This window comes from Hyla sarda, unplaced genomic scaffold (genome assembly GCF_029499605.1).
Source record: "Hyla sarda isolate aHylSar1 unplaced genomic scaffold, aHylSar1.hap1 scaffold_1194, whole genome shotgun sequence".
Classification (NCBI taxonomy): Eukaryota; Metazoa; Chordata; class Amphibia; order Anura; family Hylidae; genus Hyla; species Hyla sarda.
The window spans coordinates 66,501-84,471 of NW_026607817.1; the positions used below are offsets into that span (position 1 = coordinate 66,501).

Here is a 17,971-nt window from a genome sequence, read left to right on the forward strand (position 1 = left end):
ATCAGTGCAGTGCATTATGTCAGGAATCAGTGCAGTGCATTATCTCTGGAATCAGTGCAGTGCATTATCTCTGGAATCAGTGCAGAGCATTATCTCTGGAATCAGTGCAGAGCATTATCTCTGGAATCAGTGCAGTGCATTATCTCTGGAATCAGTGCATTATCTCTGGAATCAGTGCAGTGCATTATCTCTGGAATCAGTGCAGCGCATTATCCCTGGAATCAGTGCAGAGCATTATCCTAGGAATCAGTGCAGTGCATTATCCTAGGAATCAGTGCAGTGCATTATGTCAGGAATCAGTGCAGAGCATTATCCTAGGAATCAGTGCAGAGCATTATCCTAGGAATCAGTGCAGAGCATTATCCTAGGAATCAGTGCAGAGCATTATCCTAGGAATCAGTGCAGAGCATTATCCTAGGAATCAGTGCAGTGCATTATGTCAGGAATCAGTGCAGAGCATTATCCTATGAATCAGTGCAGTGCATTATCTCTGGAATCAGTGACGTGTATTATACTATGAATTAATGCAGAGCATCATCCTAGCAATCAGTGCAGAACATCATCCCTGGAATCAGTGCTGAGCATCATCCCTGGAATCAGTGCAGAGCATCATCCCTGGAATCAGAGTAGCTCACAAAATAATATCACACATACCTGTAGCGCTTGGAGTCCACGGGGACCACGTCTAGGGCAATGTAATACTGCTGAGTGGGCTCCAGGCCCCTCACTTTGATCCGCACAGAGGGAAACATCCGCCTATAGACAATATATTCAGGAGTAATTCTACACAATATATACATATAGGAATTATTCAGAAGGCAAAATATATATATATATATATATATATATATATATATACACATAGTTATGGATTCAATATATACAGAATCATCTATATATACAGTAATGATATATAGGATTATCATACATGGCTGCCCATAGCGCCCCCACCTGCCGGCCTTGGTAATGATCATCTCGGTCCCGATCTGGTGGAATCTCCTCCACAGGTCTCCCCCCTGCAGATCCACCTGGACGCCGCTGTCTTTGTTGGCCGTCGGATCCGGCGATGGGGGCCCCGAGGATTTCGGTCTTTTTTCTGGTGTGGGGGGGGGGGGGGAGGGATAATACAGAACTGTATTACAATCTATATATAACATTATAATATACTAGATATCATCCTGTAGTATTACATCTATATATAACATTATAATATACTAGATATCATCCTGTAGTATTACATCTATATAACATTATAATATATTAGATGTCATCCTGTAGTATTACATCTATATGACATTATAATATACTAGATATCATCCTGTAGTATTACATCTATATAACTGTTACGCCGAGCGCTCCGGGTCCCCGCTCCTCCCCGGAGCGCTCACAGCGTTCTCTTATTCACAGCGCCCCGGTCAGACCTGCCGACCGGGTGCGCTGCGATAATGTTCCCAGCGCTCGCGATGCGCATCCCGATCCACTTACCAGACCCGTTCCCCGTCTGTGTCGCTGACCTCAAAACGGTGGTCGCCCAGCAGTCGCAACAGATAGCGCAACAAGGCCACCAGCTGTCTCAACTGACCGTGATGCTACAGCAGCTACTACCACAGCTTCAACAATCTTCTCCTCCGCCAGCTCCTGCACCTCCTCTGCAGCGAGTGGCCGCATCCAGCCTCCGATTATCTTTGCCGGACAAATTTGATGGGGACTCTAAATTTTGCCGTGGTTTTCTTTCGCAATGTTCCCTGCATTTGGAGATGATGTCGGACCAGTTTCCAACTGAAAGGTCAAAGGTGGCTTTCGTAGTCAGCCTTCTGTCTGGGAAAGCCCTGTCATGGGCCACACCGCTCTGGGACCGCAATGATCCTGTCACTGCCTCTGTACACTCTTTCTTCACGGAGATTCGAAGTGTCTTTGAGGAACCTGCCCGAGCCTCTTCTGCCGAGACTGCCCTGCTGAACCTGGTCCAGGGTAATTCTTCTTTTGGCGAGTACGCCATCCAATTCCGTACTCTCGCCTCCAAATTGTCCTGGAATAACGAGGCCCTCTGCGCGACCTTTAAAAAAGGCCTATCCAGTAACATCAAAGATGTGCTGGCAGCACGAGAAATCCCTGCTAACCTGCATGAACTTATTCATCTTGCCACCCGCAATGACATGCGTTTTTCCGAAAGGCGTCAGGAGCTCCGCCAGGATATGGACTTTGTTCGCACGAGGCGGTTTCTCTCCCCGGCTCCTCTCTCCTCTGTTCCACTGCAATCCGCTCCTGTGCCTTCCGCCGTGGAGGCTATGCAAGTTGACCGGTCTCGCTTGACATCTCAAGAGAGGACACAACGCCGCATGGAGAACCTTTGCCTGTACTGTGCCGGTACTGAACATTTCTTGAAGGATTGTCCTATCCGTCCTCCTCGCCAGGAAAGACGCACGCTGACTCCACACAAAGGTGAGACAGCTCTTGATGTGAACTCTCCACGTCTTAATGTGCCTGTGCGGATTTCTTCTTCTACCTTCTCCTTCCCAGCTATGGCCTTCTTGGATTCCGGATCTGCAGGAAATTTTATTTTGGCCTCTTTCATCAACAGGTTCAACATCCCGGTGACCAGTCTCGCCAGACCCCTCTTCATCGCCTCTGTTAATAATGAAAGATTAGACTGTACTGTGCGTTACCGCACGGAACCCATCACGAAAAAATTGAATTTCTGGTCCTCTCTAACTGCACTTCAGAAATTCTTCTTGGATTACCGTGGCTTCAACGCCATTCCCCAACCCTCGATTGGACTGTCTTAAGCCTGCTCCCTGTACTGTCAGTCAAGACCCTGTGGTTCCTCCGTTATCTGGTCTCCCCAAGGCCTATCTGGATTATGCTGATGTTTTTTGCAAAAAACAAGCAGAGACTTTGCCTCCTCACAGGCCTTATGACTGTCCTATTGACCTCCTCCCTGGTACTACTCCACCCCGGGGCAGAATCTATCCTCTGTCTGCTCCGGAAACTCAAGCCATGTCGGAGTACATCCAAGAGAATTTAAAAAAGGGGTTTATCCGCAAGTCCTTCTCCCCTGCCGGAGCTGGATTTTTTTTCATTTCCAAAAAAGACGGCTCCCTACGCCCTTGCATTGATTACCGCGGACTTAATAAAATCACTGTAAAAACACGCTATCCCCTACCTCTTATCTCGGAACTCTTTGACCGCCTACGAGGCGCCCACATCTTTACCAAGCTGGACTTAAGAGGTGCATATAATCTCATCCGCATCAGGGAGGGGGACGAGTGGAAGACTGCATTTAACACCAGAGATGGACACTTTGAATATCTGGTTATGCCCTTTGGCCTGTGCAACGCCCCTGCCGTCTTCCAAGACTTTGTAAATTAAATTTTCGTGATTTTCTATATACCTGTGTTGTGGTTTACCTAGACGATATTCTGATTTTTTCTGCTAACCTAGAAGAACACCGCCAGCATGTCCGCATGGTTCTTCAGAGACTTCGGGACAATCAATTATATGCCAAAATGGAAAAATGTCTCTTTGAATGTCAATCTCTTCCCTTCCTAGGATACTTAGTCTCTGGCCAGGGACTACAAATGGACCCAGATAAACTATCAGCCGTATTGGATTGGCTACGCTCCTCCGGACTCCGTGCTATCCAACGTTTTTTGGGGTTTGCCAATTATTACAGACAATTTATTCCGCACTTTTCCACTATTGTGGCTCCTATCGTGGCCCTAACCAAGAAAAACGCCAACCCTAAGTCCTGGCCTCCTCAAGCGGAAGACGCATTCAATCATCTCAAGACTGCCTTTTCTTCTGCTCCCGTACTCTCCAGACCTGATCCATCTAGGCCCTTCTCATTGGAGGTAGACGCCTCCTCGGTGGGAGCTGGAGCAGTACTCCTACAAAAAAATTCTTCCGGGCATGCTGTTACTTGTGTTTTCTTTTCTAGGACCTTCTCTCCGGCGGAGAAAAACTACTCCATTGGTGATCGAGAACTACTGGCCATAAAATTGTCGCTTGAGGAATGGAGGCACCTGCTTGAGGGATCCAAATATCCAGTTATTATATACACTGATCACAAGAATCTCTCTTATCTTCAGTCTGCCCAACGGCTGAACCCTCGCCAGGCTAGGTGGTCGTTGTTCTTTGCCCGTTTTAACTTTGAAATTCATTTTCGCCCTGCTGACAAGAACATTAGGGCTGATGCCCTCTCTTGTTCATCGGATGCCTCTGAAGTGGAAGCTTCCCCGCAACACATTATTCCTCCGGACTGTCTGATCTCCACTTCTCCAGCTTCCATCAGACAAACTCCTCCAGGGAAGACCTTCGTCTCTCCACGCCAGCGCCTCAGGATTCTCAAGTGGGGACACTCCTCACACCTCGCAGGCCATGCTGGCATCAAAAAATCCATCCAGCTCATCTCTCGATTTTATTGGTGGCCTACCCTGGAAGCTGATGTTGTTGATTTCGTGCGGGCTTGTACAGTCTGTGCCCGGGACAAGACCCCTCGCCAGAAGCCTGCTGGTCTCCTCCATCCTCTGCCTGTTCCTGAACGACCATGGTCTCAGATTGGTATGGACTTTATTACTGACTTACCTTTATCCCATGGCAACACAGTTATTTGGGTGGTCGTTGACCGTTTCTCCAAGATGGCACATTTTATCCCTCATCCAGGTCTTCCTTCTGCGCCTCAGTTGGCGAAGCAATTTTTTATACACATTTTTCGCCTTCACGGGTTGCCTACGCATATCGTCTCGGATAGAGGCGTTCAATTTGTGTCTAAATTCTGGAGGGCCCTCTGTAATCAGCTCAAAATCAAATTAAACTTCTCATCTTCTTATCATCCCCAATCCAATGGGCAAGTAGAAAGAATTAATCAGGTTCTGGGTGACTATTTGCGCCATTTTGTTTCCTCCCGCCAGGATGACTGGGCAGATCTTCTACCATGGGCCGAATTCTCGTACAATTTCAGAGTCTCCGAATCCTCCGCTAAATCCCCATTCTTCGTGGTGTACGGCCGTCACCCTCTTCCCCCCCTCCCCACTCCCATGCCCTCTGATTTGCCCGCTGTTGATGAAGTGACTCGGGACCTCTCCACCATATGGAAAGAGACTCAAAATTCTCTCTTACAGGCTTCATCCCGGATGAAAAAACATGCCGATAGGAAAAGAAGAATTCCCCCATTTTTTCTCCCGGAGACAAAGTATGGCTCTCCGCCAAGTATGTCCGCTTTCGTGTCCCCAGTTATAAACATGGACCACGTTATCTTGGTCCTTTCAAGATCAAGTGCCAGATCAACTCTGTCTCTTACAAACTCCTTCTTCCTCCTTCTCTCCGTATTCCCAATGCTTTCCATGTCTCTCTCCTTAAACCACTCATCCTTAACCGCTTCTCTCCCAAAGTTGTTTCTCCCACTCCAGTTTCCGGGTCCTCTGACGTTTTTTCGGTGAAGGAAATTCTGGCATCCAAGACGGTCAGAGGTAAAAAATTCTTTTTGGTTGATTGGGAGAATTGCGGCCCGGAGGAGAGATCATGGGAACCTGAGGACAACATCCTGGACAAGAGTCTTGTCCTCAGGTTCTCAGGTTCCAAAAAGAGGGGGAGACCCAAGGGGGGGGGGTACTGTTACGCCGAGCGCTCCGGGTCCCCGCTTCTCCCCGGAGCGCTCACAGCGTTCTCTTATTCACAGCGCCCCGGCCAGACCTGCCGACCGGGTGCGCTGCGATAATGTTCCCAGCTGGGATGCGATTCGCGATGCGGGACGCGCCCGCTCGCGATGCGCATCCCGATCCACTTACCAGACCCGTTCCTCGTCTGTGCTGTCCCGGCGCGCTCCTTAGGGCGCGCGCGCGCTGGGTCTTTGCGATTTAGGTTGCGATGAGGTTTTAATCAGTACCTTCACCTGTGCACTTCCCTACTTATACCTCACTTTCCCTGCACTCCCTCGCCGGATCTTGTTGCCATTGTGCCAGTGAAAGCGTTTCCTTGTGTGTTCCTAGCCTGTGTTCCAGACCTCCTGCCGTTGCCCCTGACTACGATCCTTGCTGCCTGCCCTGACCTTCTTCTACGTCCGACCTTGCTCTTGTCTACTCCGTTGTACCGCGCTTATCTCAGCAGTCAGAGAGGTTGAGCCGTTGACGGTGGATACGACCTGGTTGCTACCGCCGCTGCAAGACCATCCCGCTTTGCGGCGGGCTCTGGTGAATACCAATAGCAACTTAGAACCGGTCCACCGACACGGTCCACGCCAATCCCTCTCTGGCACAGAGGATTGACCTCCAGCCAGCCGAATCCTGACAATAACATTATAATATACTAGATGTCATCCTATAGTATTACATCTATATACCGTAACATTATAATATATTAGATATCATCCTGTAGTATTACATCTATATATAACATTATAATATACTAGATGTCATCCTGTAGTATTACATCTATATAACATTATAATATACTAGATGTCATCCTGTAGTATTACATCTATATAACATTATAATATACTAGATGTCATCCTGTAGTATTACATCTATATAACATTATAATATACTAGATATCATCCTGTAGTATTACATCTATATAACATTATAATATATTAGATATCATCCTGTAGTATTACATCTATATATAACATTATAATATACTAGATATCTTCCTGTAGTATTACATCTATATAACATTATAATATACTAGATGTCATCCTGTAGTATTACATCTATATAACATTATAATATACTAGATATCATCCTGTAGTATTACATCTATATATAACATTATAATATACTAGATATTATCCTGTAGTATTACATCTATATATAACATTATAATATACTAGATATCATCCTGTAGTATTACATCTATATATAACATTATAATATACTAGATATCATCCTGTAGTATTACATCTATATAACATTATAATATACTAGATATCATCCTGTAGTATTACATCTATATATAACATTATAATATACTAGATATTATCCTGTAGTATTACATCTATATATAACATTATAATATACTAGATGTCATCCTGTAGTATTACATCTATATATAACATTATAATATACTAGATATTATCCTGTAGTATTACATCTATATATAACATTATAATATACTAGATGTCATCCTGTAGTATTACATCTATATATAACATTATAATATACTAGATGTCATCCCGTAGTATTACATCTATATAACATTATAATATACTAGATATCATCCTGTAGTATTACATCTATATAACATTATAATATATTAGATATCATCCTGTAGTATTACATCTATATATAACATTATAATATACTAGATGTCATCCCGTAGTATTACATCTATATAACATTATAATATACTAGATGTCATCCCGTAGTATTACATCTATATAACATTATAATATACTAGATGTCATCCCGTAGTATTACATCTATATATAACATTATAATATACTAGATATCATCCTGTAGTATTACATCTATATATAACATTATAATATACTAGATATAATCCTGTAGTATTACATCTATATAACATTATAATATACTAGATATCATCCTATAGTATTACATCTATATAACATTATAATATACTAGATATCATCCTGTAGTATTACATCTATATATAACATTATAATATACTAGATGTCATCCTGTAGTATTACACCTATATATAACATTATAATATATTAGATATCATCCTGTAGTATTACACCTATATAACATTATAATATACTAGATATAATCCTGTAGTATTACATCTATATAACATTATAATATACTAGATATCATCCTGTAGTATTACATCTATATATAACATTATAATATACTAGATATTATCCTGTAGTATTACATCTATATATAACATTATAATATACTAGATGTCATCCTGTAGTATTACATCTATATATAACATTATAATATACTAGATATTATCCTGTAGTATTACATCTATATATAACATTATAATATACTAGATGTCATCCTGTAGTATTACATCTATATATAACATTATAATATACTAGATGTCATCCCGTAGTATTACATCTATATAACATTATAATATACTAGATGTCATCCCGTAGTATTACATCTATATAACATTATAATATACTAGATATCATCCTGTAGTATTACATCTATATAACATTATAATATATTAGATATCATCCTGTAGTATTACATCTATATATAACATTATAATATACTAGATGTCATCCCGTAGTATTACATCTATATAACATTATAATATACTAGATGTCATCCCGTAGTATTACATCTATATATAACATTATAATATACTAGATATCATCCTGTAGTATTACATCTATATATAACATTATAATATACTAGATATCATCCTGTAGTATTACATCTATATATAACATTATAATATACTAGATGTCATCCTGTAGTATTACACCTATATATAACATTATAATATATTAGATATCATCCTGTAGTATTACATCTATATAACATTATAATATACTAGATATCATCCTGTAGTATTACATCTATATATAACATTATAATATACTAGATATCATCCTGTAGTATTACATCTATATATAACATTATAATATACTAGATATCATCCTGTAGTATTACATCTATATAACATTATAATATACTAGATATCATCCTGTAGTATTACATCTATATATAACATTATAATATACTAGATATCAACCTGTAGTATTACATCTATATATAATATTAGAATATACTAGATGTCATCCTGTAGTATTACATCTATATATAATATTAGAATATACTAGATATCATCCTGTAGTATTACATCTATATATAACATTATAATATACTAGATATCATCCTGTAGTATTACATCTATATAACATTATAATATACTAGATATCATCCTGTAGTATTACATCTATATATAACATTATAATATACTAGATGTCATCCTGTAGTATTACATCTATATATAACATTATAATATACTAGATGTCATCCTGTAGTATTACATCTATATAACATTATAATATATTAGATATTATCCTGTAGTATTACATCTATATATAACATTATAATATACTAGATATCATCCTGTAGTATTACATCTATATAACATTATAATATATTAGATATTATCCTGTAGTATTACATCTATATATAACATTATAATATACTAGATATCATCCTGTAGTATTACACCTATATATAACATTATAATATACTAGATGTCATCCTGTAGTATTACACCTATATATAATATTATAATATACTAGATATCATCCTGTAGTATTACATCTATATATAACATTATAATATACTAGATGTCATCCTGTAGTATTACACCTATATATAATATTATAATATACTAGATATCATCCTGTAGTATTACATCTATATATAACATTATAATATACTAGATGTCATCCTGTAGTATTACATCTATATATAACATTATAATATACTAGATATCATCCTGTAGTATTACATCTATATAACATTATAATATACTAGATATCATCCTGTAGTATTACATCTATATAACATTATAATATACTAGATGTCATCCTGTAGTATTACACCTATATATAATATTATAATATACTAGATATCATCCTGTAGTATTACACCTATATATAATATTATAATATACTAGATATCATCCTGTAGTATTACACCTATATATAATATTATAATATACTAGATGTCATCCTGTAGTATTACACCTATATATAACATTATAATATACTAGATATCATCCTGTAGTATTACATCTATATAACATTATAATATATTAGATATCATCCTGTAGTATTACATCTATATATAACATTATAATATACTAGATATCATCCTGTAGTATTACACCTATATATAACATTATAATATATTTAAACAGGATATAGTTTAAGTTGTATTATAGCATTATAATAGACCAAGTGACATCCTGCAGTATTATGCTATATGACATTTACTACACTCAGTTCAGGATATAGTATAAGTAGTATTATACCATTATTATACACCAGATGTCATTACATAGTATTATATGACATTGTTATACATCAAGTGCTAATACAGTGTTGTGGCTTCAGTATTAAGTTATTAAAATAACAACTAGTAGTTTTTTATTAGTAGTATTAGGTATTAGGACTATTGGACACTATAATCCACCAGGTACCATGATCTAAGATTACAGAGTATTAGTAATTATGACACTGTAATCAATCGGGGTTATTATAGTATTACCAGCTATTATATTAGTTTAGGGCTATTTTATATCATTATGATTTATTAGCGTTGTCTTGTGATATAGGATGTTATAATAATTATATATAATAGTTTTAGGACATTATATATAATAGTTATAGGACATTATATATAAAAGTTATATATATAATAATTATATATAATAGTTATAGGACATTATATGGTGTTATAATTGAATGACACCTGCACCTTTATATAAAATGATTTAGTATTTTATAAATAGAACATGCAGAATATGCTGGGTGGTTGTCTATAATATTATAGCACTTTATAGAATAATATACCATGAAAATATAGCATAAAAATCTAATATTATTACAGGCCGGTGTACACAGTAGAGTTATTACATTGTTCCTCCAGCTGCTTCCAAACTACAACTCCCTGCATGCCCGGACAGCTGTTGGCTGTCCGGGCATGCTGGGAATTGTAGTTTTTCTTAACAGATGGAGGTGCCCTGGTGGGGTAACACTGGTATAAAGGATTGTCTAATGTAAATATAACATTTTATTACACACCTGGTATTAGAATATAGTATTATAACCCAACAGTTATATCCAATACACATTGGATATGATACAGATCTGGAAAAAATATATTTTTTTTTTCTCTGGTTCAAATGTAGTGTTTTTGTTATATTCTATAAACTACTGACAACATTTCTGCCCAAAAAAAAATTATTATCTTCATTTATGGAGATTTTACCTTAGGAAAGTTCGGAAATTAATATTTGGTGGAATAACCCTGATTTTTAATCCCAGCTCTCAAGTGCTGCTCCTATATCTTGGCTTTGTTTGGTGGCTTGTGACCGTGGCTCTTGACCACCAGATCAAGACCCAGTCATGGCCATGTGGATGGAGGACCACCAGATCAAGACCCTGTCATGGCCATGTGGATGGAGGACCACCAGTTCAAGATCCTGTCATGGCCGTGTGGATGGAGGACCACCAGATCAAGACCCAGTCATGGCCATGTGGATGGAGGACCACCAGATCAAGACCCTGTCATGGCCATGTGGATGGAGGACACCAGATCAAGACCCAGTCATGGCCATGTGGATGGAGGACCACCAGATCAAGACCCAGTCATGGCCATGTGGATGGAGGACCACCAGATCAAGACCCAGTCATGGCCATGTGGATGGAGGACCACCAGATCAAGACCCTGTCATGGCCGTGTGGATGGAGGACACCAGATCAAGACCCTGTTATGGCCATGTGGATGGAGGAGACCAGATCAAGACCCTGTCATGGCCATGTGGATGGAGGACACCAGATCAAGACCCAGTCATGGCCATGTGGATGGATGACCACCAGATCAAGACCCTGTCATGGCCATGTGGATGGAGGACCACCAGATCAAGACCCTGTCATGGCCGTGTGGATGGAGGACCCCCAGATCAAACCCCTGTCATGGCCATGTGGATGGAGGACCACCAGATCAAGACCCTGTCATGGCCATGTGGATGGAGGACACCAGATCAAGATCCTGTCATGGCAATGGGGATGGAGGACCACCAGATCAAGACCAAGTCATGGATATGTGGATGGAGGACCATCAGATCAAGACCTTGTCATGGCCATGTGGATGGAGGACACCAGATCAAGATCCTGTCATGGCAATGGGGATGGAGGACCACCAGATCAAAACCAAGTCATGGCCATGTGAATGGAGGACACCAGATTAAGACCCTGTCATGGCCATGTGAATGGAGGAAACCAGATTAAGACCCTGTCATGGATATGTGGATGGAGGACACCAGATCAAGACCAATATTTACTGTTGATGGCTTCAGTACTAACAACAGGTATAATAAAATATAAACAGTGACAAAGGCTTAATAAAAACTCAAATAGCCCCCCTGACATGTTTCACTCCTCAGAGCTTCATCAGAGATCTGGGTAAATAATCAGGGTTTTATTCACCAAATATTCATTTTTTCTCTTCCTACATAATTGTTGATAAATGAAGATGAATTTGTATTCTTTCCATTATTTGAGGTCTGCAGCTTTTTTGTTATTTTGACCAGTTGTTATTTTCTACAAATAAACCCTCTTAATAACAATATTTCTATTTGCAATTTGGGAGAAATGTTCTCAGTAGTTTATAGAATAAAACAAAACCGTTCGTTTTACTCAAACACAAAACTTATTAATAATAAAACCAGAAAAACAGAGAGTTTTACACTGGTGTCTTAATTTGTTCTAAAGCTGTATATTATCTATAGAATGTTATAATATATCAATATTATTGTATTATATTATTATAGAATAGTATATTACACCAGGAATATATTGTATATTATGGGATGTTAGATTACAACAGGAATATACTTTATTATCTGATATTATTATAGAATATCATAATATACCAAGAATATATTATATTGTCTGATATTATTATAAGATGTTATATTACACAAGGAATATATTGCATTATCTGATATTAGATTACACCAGGAAAGTTTTGCATCATCTGATATTATTGTAAAATTTTATACGAAGTAATATACCAAGAGTGTATTGTATTATCTTATATTGTTATAGAATGTTACATTACACCAAGAATATACTGAATTATCTGATATTATTATAGAATGTTATAATGTACTTAGAATATATTATATTATCAGATATTATTATAGGATGTTATATTATACCAGGAATATATTATATTGTCTGATATTATTATAAGATGTTATATTACACAAGGAATATATTATATTATCTTATATTATTATAGGATGTTATATTACACTAGGAATATATTATATTATCTCATATCATTATAGGATGTTATATTACTCTATGAATATTTAGTGTTATCTGATATTATAGGATGTTATATTACACCAGGAATATATTATATTGTATTATCTTATATCATTCTAGGATGTTATATTACCCTAAGAATATTTAGTGTTATCTGATATTATAGGATGTTATATTACACCAGGAATATATTGTATTATCTGATATTACTATAGGATGTTATATTATACCAGGAATATGTTATATTATCTTTTATCATAGGATGTTGTATTATACTAGGAACATATTGTATTATCTTATATCATTATAGGATGTTATATTACACCAGGAATATACTGTATTATCTTATATCATTATAGGATGTTATATTATACCAGGAACATATTGTATTATCTTATATCATTATAGGATGTTATATTATACCAGGAATATGTTATATTATCTTATATCATTATAGGATGTTATATTATACCAGGAACATATTGTATTATCTTATATCATTATAGGATGTTATATTATACCAGGAACATATTGTATTATCTTATATCATTATAGGATGTTATATTACACCAGGAACATATTGTATTATCTTATATCATTATAGGATGTTATATTATACCAGGAACATATTGTATTATCTTATATCATTCTAGGATGTTATATTACCCTAACAATATTTAGTGTTATCTGATATTATAGGATGTTATATTACCCTAAGAATATTTAGTGTTATCTGATATTATAGGATGTTATATTACACCAGGAATATAGTGTATTATCTGATATTATTATAGGATGTTATATTATACCAGGAATATGTTATATTATCTTATATAATTATAGGATGTTATATTATACCAGGAATATACTGTATTATCTTATATCATTATAGGATGTTATATTACACCAGGAATATACTGTATTATCTTATATCATTATAGGATGTTATATTATACCAGGAACATATTGTATTATCTTATATCATTATAGGATGTTATATTATACCAGGAATATGTTATATTATCTTATATCATTATAGGATGTTATATTACACCAGGAATATATTGTGTTATCTTATATTAGTACAAGATTGTGATGATGATAGATCAGGTGCCGGTGAGATTATAGGATGTTATTAAACACTATGCATTATAAAGCTTTATATTACACCAGCTACCAGTATACAATATTTTCTTATATCATTATAGGATGTTATAATACACAAGCAGTATATAAAGTTGTATAACCTGTTGCATGAATAAAATACCTTATAATTCATATGCATATATATCATATGACCTAATATATATCACCAGATATAGGAGAATGAGCCCTAACATGTTATAACACATGAAGGGGTATATAGCGCTATCCAGTTGTATTATATACAGGCACAGTGTTCACCAACCAGGTTGCCTCAAGCTGTTGCAAAACTACAACTCTTCGGCTGTCCGGGCATGCTGGAAGTTGTAGTTTTGCCACAGCTATGGGCACAACGGTGGCGAAACACTGTACTAGGAGTATATAGCATCATATTATGTTATTATACACCCAGATTATACAATAAAATGTTGTAACACACAAAGGTTTTATATATATAGTATTATTTTTATCATAATAAAATGCCAGAAATCCTGTGCAATAACACTAATATTTTCTATTTTTATTATAGGATGTTATAATACACCAGTTGTCTGGTTTTTACTACGTTAATATGACGCATATTCACACTGGGTGGTTTTGATGCAGTTTTTTTTTAAGCCAAAGCAAGAAATAGATAGTAACGGGAGATGTACATAACCAGGATTCTACTCTACTTATTTATTTATTTATTAATTTTTAGACTTATTTTAGGCATTAAAAAAAACTGCATCACAACAGCAGGTGTGAACGCTGCCTCAGTTTTTTTGTTGTTGTTTTTTTCAACCATTATCACCGGAAACTGATCAGTCTCGTTTGGTTGTGAGATTGGACATAAGGGAATTTAGGATTTCATCCCCGAAAGAATGTTATATGATCGGTAATAATGTTATTATAACCTATAACGATCAATTTTTACTAGTGTAATAGTTATAATAAGCCTTAATGATGACTAATTGTATAATAATTAATAATGATGACTAATTTAATAATAATCTATAATGATCAATAATGATATAATAATCTATCATGATCAATCATTTTATAATAATCTATAATGATTAATAATTTTATAATAATCTATAATCACATAGTAATTGTCTCGTTAACTATAATGATTATATGTTAAGATTATAACCTATAATAATCAATTAATAATAGCTTAATATTAATAATAATCTTTAACTATCAATAATTGTATAATTATCTATCATTATATAGTAATTAAATAATCTATAATTATCTTATGTTTAGAATATATTAACAAGCTATAATAATCATGTAAAATTTGTGCAATAATAAAAATAATCAGATGATAATTATATTAATAATGCATTATCAATATAATATATATCAATAATATATTAATAATGCATATGAAAATAATATATATATCAATATAATATATTAATAATGCGTATCAATATAATATATATATATATAAATATAATATATGAATAATGCATATCAATATAAGATATATATATCAATATAATATATTAATAATGCATAACAATATAATATATATCTATATAATATATTAATAATGCATATCAAAATATATATATATATATATATATATCAATATAATATATTAATAATGCATATCAAAATAATATATATATATATATCTCAATATAATATATTAATAATGCATATCAATATAAGATATATATATCAATATAATATATTAATAATGCATATCAATATAAGATATATATATCAATATAATATATTAATAATGCATAACAATATAATATATATCAATATAATATATTAATAACGCATATCAAAATAATATATATATATATAATATATTAATAATGCATATCAAAATAATATATATATATATATCTCAATATAATATATTAATAATGCATATCAATATAAGATATATATATATATATATATATATCTATCAATATAATATATTAATAATGCATATCAATATAAGATATATATATATCAATATAATATATTAATAATGCATATCAATATAATATATATATATCAATATAATATATTAATAATGCACATCAATATAATATATATATATCAATATAATATATTAATAATGCACATCAATATAATATATATATATCAATATAATATATTAATAATGCATATCATATCATATGCCATAATAGTAAAATAATAATTGTATAATGTTCAATTATAATAAGCATAATATAAGAATATCTGGTCATCATATGAAAATATTCATTACATTATAGTCCACAATGACGATCACGTAATAACAGTATAAATAATCTGATAATACGGGATTAAAGGAACTTTATAACATTAATCGCTAATGGTGATATAATAATCGTAATAATGATCAACGATGATCGTGTCATGATCGAAGAAATACTTGCGTAATATTAATAATAATAATCCTCATCGTCTAATAATCGTATAATTATCGGATAGTACTGGTGTAATAATAATAATAATAATCGGACAATAATCGGAATTCTCTGGTCCGTCCGATAATCGCAGAATAAGGTCGGGTCTGAACAGATATCTCGGGGTCGCATTCTTTCTCCAGAGACTTCGGATGTAAGAAGAACCGCAGAGAGAACCGCATGATAACCGCACTGTTCCTCCTCGGTAGTAGATCCCATCACATTATAAGGTTATAATCTCCAGCGGTCGGCGATGTCCGGACACCCCATCCCTCCCGCACAGTGTCGGCCATTACCCGGCTCCTCCGCTCCGTCCTCCGCCTCCTGCACTTTCCTCTTTGCGCCCATTAGCGCCTCCACGGAGAAGGCGTGCGCCCGGGAGCTGAGAGCCATGGTGACTGAGCGGCCCCCGCTCCTCCTCAGCGCTGACCCCCAGGGGGAGGACCCCGGCCCGGCCACCGGCCAATCAGCGCCGCATCCGCACCGGACCCGATAATAGGAAACTTCTTATCCGGTGTTTCCCAACCAGAGTGCCGCCAGGTGCTGCAAAACTACAACTCCCAGCATGCCCGGACAGCCGAAGGCTGTCCGGGCATGCTGGGAGTTGTAGTTTTGCAACACCTGGTGGCCCCCTGCTTGGGAAACTTCATCAAAACCTGTGCAGAGGAAAAGTTACTGAGTTGCCCATAGCAACCAATCAGATCGTTTCTTTCACTTTCGAAAAAGGCCTTTGCAAAATGAAAGTAGCGATCTGATTGGTTGCTATGGGCAACTCAGTAACTTTTCCTCTGGACAGGTTTTGATAAATCTCCCAAAACTTTATTAAACTCAGCGCAGACATTGGGGGGAGGATCTTATAGTATTATTGGTGAAATGCTGATATAATCAATACTTCAGTCTATAGATATCACCACAAAAAAAAAAAGATGCCTTTTTTGTTGGTGTTTTTTTTTTTTATTATTATTATTATTAATTTTTTATTCAAAAAGGCAGGTTTTAGTTTTGACCATTTTTTCTTTTTTTTTTTGGGGGGGGGGGGCGTTTTTTCCCCCTGCGTTTTTATCGTGACAAGTCATGTGATTCTTTCATCACGTGACTCAAGGGGAAAAAAATGAAGAGATAAAAGAAAAACACAACTTTTTTTTTTATGGCATTTTTTTTTTTTCCTTTTCTTTTTTGTTACCATAGACTTCCATGGGAGAGAAACGCCAAGATTTTATCTGAAAGAAAAAAAATAACGCCAGAGACTCAGTATTAGAGATGAGCGAACTTACAGTAAATTCGATTCGTCACGAACTTCTCGGCTCGGCAGTTGATGACTTATCCTGCATAAATGAGTTCAGCTTTCCGGTGCTCCGGTGGGCTGGAAAAGGTGGATACAGTCCTAGGAGACTCTTTCCTAGGACTGTATCCACCTTTTCCA

General features: G+C 35.7%; 1 protein-coding gene across 1 annotated transcript in view; it reads right to left on the reverse strand.

The window, feature by feature from the left end:
* TBX22 (T-box transcription factor 22) overlaps positions 1-17,146 on the reverse strand; it is a 34,135-nt gene extending 16,989 nt beyond the window's left edge. The window contains exons 1-3 of the mRNA XM_056551758.1: positions 16,845-17,146; positions 952-1,096; positions 655-756 (exon numbers count right to left, since the gene is read on the reverse strand). Of these exons, the coding sequence (XP_056407733.1) occupies positions 655-756; positions 952-1,096; positions 16,845-16,941 (344 nt within the window). The 5' untranslated portion in view covers positions 16,942-17,146. The remainder of the gene's footprint in view (positions 1-654; positions 757-951; positions 1,097-16,844) is intronic.
* Between the last annotated feature and the right edge of the window lie 825 nt (positions 17,147-17,971).